Consider the following 8,365-nt stretch of genomic DNA (forward strand, 5'->3'; position numbering starts at 1 on the left):
TGGCTGGATGCTCTCCTTGCCTTCAGTCTCCCATGAGTCACAAGCCTGCCTCCCGGATTCCTTACATTCCTCCAGTGCAATGGCTGACATGCAAAGTTGGAAATTATAGCTGTATGCACACATATAAACACCAAATAAACATGATTTTCTTCTGTCACACTTACCACTCCAGTTTGTGACACACATCAGTTGACTTAGATGACTCCGTACTTTTTTCTGCCTCTCTCATGAGTTAGCTCCACAAGCCACGGCAGGAATGCTTTCTGATGACAACATTGCTTTTTAAGAGCTCAGGAGCTATTTCTTTCCCTCAGTCATATATTCACACTGATTTGGCACTAATGACTCAATCTCCTTATTGCTCCATTAGGGAGTTGTTGTCATGCAGAGGGTGGTGATCAATGGCACAGAGTCCAGTTGGAGGCCTGTGGCCAGTGGAGTTCCACAGGGATAGGTTCTGGGGCCAGCCTTGTTCAACATCTTCATCAATGACCTGGATGAGGGGACAGAGTGTACCCTCAGCAAGTTCCCTGATGGCACCAAACTGGGAGGACTGGCTGATTCCCCAGAAGGCTGTGCTGCCATTCAGTGGAATCTCGACCGGCCTGAGAGTTGGGCAGAGAGGAACCTCATGAGGTTCAACAAGGACAAGTGCAGAGTCCTGCATCTGGGAAGGAACAACCCCATGCACCAGTACAGGCTGAGGATTGACCTGGAAAGGAGCTCTGCAGAGAGAGACCTGGGAGTCCTGATTGATAATAAACTAACCATGAGGCAGCAATGTGCCCTCGTGGCCAAGAAGGCCAATGGCATCCTGGGATATATCAAGAAGAGTGTGGCCAGCAGGTTGAGGGAGGTTCTTCTCCCCCTCTACTCTGCCCTGGTGAGGCCTCATCTGGAGTCCTGTGTCCAGTTCTGGGCTCCTCAGCTCAAGAGGGACAGAGAACTTCTGGAGAGAGTCCAGCACAGGGCCACCAACATGATCAGGGGATTGGAACATCTTTCATACGAGGAAAGGCTGCAGGAACTGGGGCTGTTTAGTCAGGAGAAGAGGAGACTGAGGGGTGATTTTATTAACATTTACAAATATCTAAATGGTGGGTGTCAAGAGGTTGGGGGCATCCCTTTCTTCTGTTGTATCTAGCAACAGGACAAAGGGTAATGGGATGAAGTTGGAACACAAGAAGTTCCACTTAAATATAAGAAAAAACTACTTCACTGTTCAGGTGAGGGAGCCCTGGCACAGGCTGCCCAGAGGGGTTGTGGAGTCTCCTTCTTTTATTCAGACAGATAAATACAAAGCAAATGGAAGGGCTGTTCTTCATGTCCACTGTGGATGTTACTATAGACAAGATGTTGAAACTATAATTGTGGAGATTCACCTCAGAGACTGTGAAAAAATGAATATAAGCAAAGCCCTAGAGAGAAAGTGATGGTTGTGCAACACTAGTGCTGGGAATCAAACATGCAAAGCAGCTTAGAGAAGTGTTTGCACAGATTATTACAGGTGTGGGTGTGCTTGAGGCACAGGTAGATTTGGCTGCTTCTTTAGGTACTGTAAGTTCTTCATAGTGAATCCATGCTTCAAACATCTTCAGTTCTTCAGGCATGCCCAATACTTTCCTGGTCCTTGCAGCCAACCTGTACCAGATCAGCAGACTTGCTTTTCCAAGACAGATGTATTTTTATATTTCCTCACTCTGAATTTTGCATCTCAAAAGCCTTCATGCACATGTTGCAGAGGTGATAGATGTAACTGACTTTGTCCCTATGGTAGCCATTTCCCTCTTTGTTCCCCTCGTTACTTTACTGCTGCAGAGTGCTAGAAAAGACAGGCTTCATGACTGAAATTTGTCTGGACTTCCCACTTCAAATCCCCAGCCCTGGCAAGCCTTTTGCAAGTGATCCCTCTCTGGCAATGTCACTGAAACAAGGGCCACCAAGCTGGATGGAGCATTTTCAGGGGAGGTACCAGCAGCCTGAGACTATATCAGTACATGCTTTTCTCTGGCTACACTTCTGGCTCCTCTGTGCTGCTTCGTACAATGCCTTAAATTTCACAACTGTTGCACTATACTGACAGCCTTCTCACCGAAGAAACACTGTCCTGCTCTCCTGTGAAAGAAACAGCAGCTCGGAGCTCTCTTAAGAGCATTTCACGTGCTTCAAGTTCTTTGCAAGAGAAAGCAGAACTAATTTTAGTTTAAATGGATGTTAATTTGATGTGTGGATTTGAATAACTGAGAAAAAATCTTGGCTTTCTGACAAGAAAAATATATTAAGTGACAAGTGCTTTTCACACACTGCTATTTTCTGAAAGGTTCTTTCTCTCTATAGCATCTAATGATAAAGGTCTAATGCGTAAGAGTCCTGAATTTGAAGGAAGGTACACTGAATAGTCTAATAGGTCATTTTCATTTCTGGCTTACATGGTAATAATAGAATAATGATAACAAAGGTTGCAAAACATTCCTACCCTGGCTGAATCAGCTGTCTCTTTTTTTCTTCTTTTTTATGGGCTGGTTATTCATTGAGCAATAAATATTCATAGAGTTTTCAGGAGAGACGTAGTGCATAATTTGTCTTGAGCAAAATTAAAGAGGACAGGCAGCCTTATCCTCCAGCAGATCACAAAGGATGGAGTGACAGGCTTGAGTGACAGCCTAAGTGTGCCTGACAGTTGCAGAAGTCATCAGATTCTTCAACAGCAATTGTAAAGGCTTCTTACATTGTGTCCTTGAGCCTTTTTACTGCTAAAATCCTGTATTGAAGGAGAAAGAGCTACAAATGCTACCATACTAGATAAAAATTGAATGCCTTGTTTGACTCAAATGAGTACTTTTCACTGCTGCCCTTGTCACATACTCTTCTGGATGTACAGAGAGCCAAATGCAGTTTGCCTCTAGACCAGCCCTTACAGCTCAGCCTTTGAAAATGTGAAGCATCTGAGCTCAGTTCTTCAAGACAGAAGAAAAACTGCAGTTCCTGTCCCATAGCTCAGCAGAAGGTACTGGTTCTGTACTCACATCACATCAGATATTGGCGAATATTAACCACCTGATGCACTGCAGTTATGGAGGGTTATCTGTTAGAGGCTCCTGTACCTGTACTGGCAATAGGAGCTCAGCAGGTTGATAATAATCCCAGTCCCTACGTCCACCCTCTCCTACTCATACACATACACATATATATACTCATATTGTTAAACATTATTTCCCCCTTGCCGAGGGACTTGCCAACAACTTTCCCTCCAGCTTATGTCTTTTCCAACATGCTGCTGACTTCTTGTCACCCCTCTCAATCCTGTTGCTGTCCTCTGCCCGTGTCAGCAAGGTTGATGCTAGAGCTGCTCTGGGCCAGATTGTGGGGAGCTCACTCGAGCAAGTATATGTTCCTACCATACTCCCAAGAGCAGCCAGAAGTTACATGGATAGTCAAAGCTCAAACATGGCAGAGCAGAAACAGTTGTCTCATTAAGAGTCAGGAATGTTAGCTTAAACATGGAGGACCCAAAGATTACAATTTACCAGTGCCTTATTTCGACACTGACTCAGCTGATGTAAACCACACCGAGGTGGGTGGGCTGCTCTCAGCTCCAGAAGGTGATCTCAGTCATTAAGCCCTCACCTTCTTGTGACTTCACCCACCCACAGACCTCCTGGTGACAGAGCTTTACCCCCTTCCCCCGACCTCAAAAGAACAAATAATGTCATGAAAACAGAGGTGCAATGGCTTTGAAGCAAATGGCATTAACAAAACCCCAGTTTTGATTTACTCCAAGAACTGGAAACGTTATTTCAGAGAACCAGTTGAAGCACAGCGCTGCCTAAATAAGAGACACACATAATATATGTGGCTTTCTGCATGTTTCCAAGCCTAGCAAAACAATTCATGCTTTCCTACTGTGGAGAGTGGCATCCCTGGTAATATTCTCTCTCTCAGGACCAAATGCCTCCTCCTAGTTCAACATTTCATCTTCCTTGAGATTTTTTTTCATCTTTCTGGAGGCCTTCCTCCTCTTTCCAGAGAGCTCTTTCTTCTGCCAGGAGACTGGTTTCATCTGCCCACAGAATCATTTCCTCTGCCCCTAGGACTCTGTCCTCATCTGGGAGAAAGATAGCAGGACCTTTCTCCCAGAGGAGCTGATCTTCTTTCCAAAAATCCTTCTCTTTCTTCCAGAAAGCATTAGAATCATTCCAGAAGTCAGGATTCCTCCAGAAGGCTTCTGCTTCCTCCTGAATAACCTTTTCTTACCCCCTCCCAGATGGGCTTTTCCTCCTCTGTTCTGGTTTAGCAAGGAGCAGTTTTTGGCTTAGTAACAGGGGGAGCGGGTTGCAGTGAAGACCCGGTAAAGAGTTTGCGGACTCTCCCCTGGCTCCTGGGTTCAGACCCACCTCCAGCCCGGCTGGGCCAATCTGGCGCCTCTGCCATCACTATTTAGGGGATGGGAATTTGAAGTGCTGGCAGGAGGTGTATGAGTGATACAAGATGGAGGCAACCACACAGACCCTTCAGCCAGAGAAGGCGGAAGGAAGGAGAAGCAATAGACCAGAGACTCCTCTGCAAGCCGTGGCGAGAACGCAAGCTGTGCCCCTGCAACCTATGGAGATCCATGGCAGGACCGAGAGTTACCAGCAGCTCCGTGTGGGTGAGCCCGGACGGGCGAGGGACTGTGTGGGGAGACGGCCATGGCCCAGGCCGTGCTGGAGAGCCTGCAGGCCGCAGAGCAGCCCCACACGAGAGGCAGAGAGGAGCTGCAGCCTTTGGGATAAGTGCGCGTCGGAGCAGCCCGTGCAGGGCTGCCATGCGTGTGAGTTACCCCACGGACTTGCAGGGAGGACGTGTGGAGTTCACCCGTCCTGAGGAGGGACAAACGGCAGAAGCTATCGGGAACAGACTAACTGAAACCCCCACTGCCTACCCCCCCGAACCGTTCAGGAGGGGACAGGGTAAAAACACCAGGATCAGGGCTCTGAGCCCGGGAAGAGGGGAGGTGTGGCAAGAAGGTGTTCTTAAAAAGGCTGGTTGGACTCTTCATTGATGTATTACTCCGTGTTGTTTCATTTTGGTTATGTTTTGGGTTTTTGGGGGTATGTTTTAGTTGATGTTGCATTAAATTATGTCTCTGTTTTCTTCCCTGAGTGGCCTGGTCTGTTTTGTCCTGAACCTTAAGCAGCAATTAAGCTCTCCCTGCCCTTGAACAATTCTCGGCCTCTTTGGTACTCGAGGCTAATCGTGGTCTTTGTTCCCTGATGGGCCTAAACCAGGACATCCTCCCAGAAGGCTTGGATGGCCATCTTGAAATCTCTGATTTTTTTTTTTTTTCCCAAGAGCCCTTGATCTTCTCCTGAAAGCTCTTCATTGTCTCCTGAAAACTCTGAATCTCCTCCCAAAAGGGTTTCTCAGCCTGCAGCTACCCAATGAGCTTATGGTGGCAGGAAGTGCAGCAGACAGACCAGGGCATCAGCTGGCAACAGCAGCTCTCACCCTGTGGCCCAACTCTGTGGAGTGTCAGCGGTGGTATCACCCAAATCTATGTCATAGTTGTTATACCAAAGGAGAAGTCGTTTACCATGAATGAAAAAGAAATCCCTGCCTAGGACTCAGGCAGCATGAACTGCAGTAGCATCTGAAAGCCAACCCATGCTGTGCAGGGCAAAGGCCTGGATTTTTCTGTTATTTCCCACGTCATTCCAAGTGCTGCTGGTGAGAAGGTTGAGGGGCTGTGCCAGGACCAGCTTTTGGCACTGTGCTGCTCCTGTCTGGCCACCACCAGCAGGTCCCAGTCTGAAGGACAGACACCTGTGCCCTTTTCCCTCCAGAGCTGAAGGCATCCTCATCTCTCTGATTCTTGGCTGTGCCTCCTGCCCCGTCACAGACTTCTCTCAACAAATCTACAACTTCCAGAATCACTCAAAACTTGAACAATGAAGAGAAAGCAAAAATCTAATTTTCTGTTCACTGCCTAATAATTCTACAGCCAGGATTAAAGCTGGTTACTTATTTATACTGTTTCATTAGTTTTATTATGACATTGCACAATGCCTCCAGCTCCATAACAGGGAGCAGGTTGCCTTATAAATGAAATCTCTTGATTATTAATATATTATGAGCCTGCCTATCCCTTGCTGTAGTCAGGGAAGGCCCCAGGGGTCTTTAGGAATGCAATGAAGCTAATGGCAATATGCAGCTGCTCTGTATAAGGAATGAGGAGGTGCACCCTGGGCCTGCATGATGGCTCCAGGGCAGGGTGACAGGATGGACAGATGGCCCAAGTTACAAGACCTGGCCAACCTGCTGCCCCTTGAGTTCCTGTGTCCACCAGCGTGACAGCCATCACACCTTTGCTGTGCTGGAGGCAAAGATCCTCCTCACTTCAGGCTTCCTCCTTCCTCCAGAAGCTGAGCCAGGCACTAGCAGGGCCCTAGCCTTTTCCCCGGTGTTTTGTGTACGGCCAAGGAGTCTTCCAGCGGCATCTGGCCAACTCTTATCTAACCTCACCTCCACAATCACTGAACAGGCCAGAGGGTCGATGGATCCTTTACAACAACTGAGATGAGGGCTTGTGGATGGCAAGCTGAGAGGGACCTGCTGGGAGGCTTTTGGTAAATACGGGAGAATTTTGGTGCTGCTGTTTCCTTCTCATGCTGCTTCCTGACTCCTGAACTCCCACAGCTAGGGAGACCAGAACGGGAAAAGCAATAAAGGAGACATCTAAAGCTTCATTCTCATGGAGCTCCTGGCCCCACCAGTTTGTCCCTGCTCAGTGTGAGAAGGATCACATCTTCATCAATGACCTGGATGAGGGGACAGAGTGTACCCTGAGCAAGTTCCCTGATGGCACCAAACTGGGAGGACTGGCTGATTCCCCAGAAGGCTGTGCTGCCATTCAGCGGGATCTCGACCAGCTTGAGAGTTGGGCAGAGAGGAACCTCATGAGGTTCAACAAGTGCAGAGTCCTGCATCTGGGAAGGAACAACCCCATGCACCAGTACAGGCTGGGGTTGAACTGCTGAAGAGCAGCTCTGCAGAGAGAGACCTGGGAGTCCTGATTGATAATAAACTGAACATGAGGCAGCAATGTGCCCTCGTGGCCAAGAAGGCCAATGGCATCCTGGGATGCATCAAGAAGTGTGGCCAGGAGGCCGAGGGAGATTCTTCCCCTCTACTCTGCCCTGGTGAGGCCTCATCTGGAGTCCTGTGTCCAGTTCTGGGCTCCTCAGCTCAAGAGAGACAGGGAAGTGCTGGAGAGAGTCCAGCACAAGGCCACCAAGATGATCAGGGGACTGGAACATCTTTCATATGAGGAAATGCTGGGGAACTGTTTAATCTGGAGGAGATTGAGGGGTGATCTTATTAACAGTTATAAATATCTAAAGGGTGGGTGTCAGGAGGTTGGGACATCCCTTTTTTCTATAGTAGCTAGCAACAGGACAAGGAGTAATGGGATGAAGCTGGAACACAAAAAGTTCCACTTAAATATAAGAAAAAACTATTTCACTGTTCAGGTGAGTGAGCCCTGGCACAGGCTGCCCAGAGGGGTTGTGGAGTCTCCTTCCTTGGAGGTCTTCAAGACCTACCTGGACATGTTCCTATGCGACCTGATCTAGGTGACCCTGCTTCTGCAGGGGGGTTGCAGTAGATGATCTCTAAAAGTCCCTTCCAACCCCTACCATTCTATGATTCTGTGATCCTAACAGTAAGGGGTGTGCACTCCCAGCTGTGCTCTCTCATCTAGAGGAGGCTGTGGTACCGTACCATACCATACCAGAAGGCCAGAAGAATTAGGTGAGTAAATGTGCCAAAAACTAATTATCAGGAGCCTGTTGTTACTTGAGTTTAAGAGCAGATACTGAAGCAGCAGACATTTCTCCTCCACCAAAGGGGTTGGATCCTGCCCCAAGAGATTAACCAGACCAAACCAGGAAATAATTTTGTTTTTATGAGGCTTCCATGTCCTGAAAGTGCACCAAGTGATACAAAAAAACCTCTCAGGGCCTTTTCTCACATGGTGCAGTAAAAATACTCACATTTGCTCTTTTACTGTGCTCCTGAGGCAGGCTTATAAAGACATAAGATAATTATATCAGAGTACATTTTTCAATTAGAACATCATTATTATCTCACAGAAAAATGACTAAACTATATCATTTTGTTCCAGGAGTCTGCAAACACTCTTTCAATTGTCATCAAAAGAATAGTCATTGGGTTTATGCAGATATCTCATAGAGTGCAGAAGTAATGGCTAACAAGTCTGATTCTACTTCAGATCTGTTCATTTACTAGAATGAGGCCTTATGGATAGATGTAAAATGAAACTGGAAAAATATGTCTTTACTTGGTATGACTCTTGTTATTCTTCTTG

At 47.3% G+C, this 8,365-nt stretch overlaps 1 protein-coding gene across 1 annotated transcript; it reads right to left on the reverse strand.

Moving 5' to 3' along the window:
- Positions 1–3,971: 3,971 nt before the first annotated feature.
- CCDC70 (coiled-coil domain containing 70) lies at positions 3,972–6,476 on the reverse strand. The gene is made up of 3 exons (XM_061994841.1): positions 6,453–6,476; positions 5,335–5,413; positions 3,972–4,105 (listed from the first exon to the last, which is right to left on the reverse strand). Exons 1-3 carry the CDS (start codon positions 6,474–6,476, stop codon positions 3,972–3,974), a joined length of 237 nt encoding a protein of 78 aa, XP_061850825.1.
- Positions 6,477–8,365: the final 1,889 nt, after the last annotated feature.

Source organism: Colius striatus, chromosome 1, assembly GCF_028858725.1.
Source record: "Colius striatus isolate bColStr4 chromosome 1, bColStr4.1.hap1, whole genome shotgun sequence".
NCBI classification, from domain to species: domain Eukaryota; kingdom Metazoa; phylum Chordata; class Aves; order Coliiformes; family Coliidae; genus Colius; species Colius striatus.

Excerpts from the sequence above, each read along its gene's own strand:
- CCDC70 (XM_061994841.1), bottom strand. The coding sequence starts at position 6,476 with ATGCCGCTGGAAGACTCCTTGGCC. Across the intron at positions 5,414-6,452 it reads CGCTGGAAGACTCCTTGGCC|CTGCAGGCTGAGAAACCCTT; the intron begins GTACACAAAACA and ends CTCATTGGGTAG. Across the intron at positions 4,106-5,334 it reads CTTTCAGGAGAAGATCAAGG|ATGAGGACAGAGTCCTAGGG; the intron begins GCTCTTGGGAAA and ends TCTTTCTCCCAG.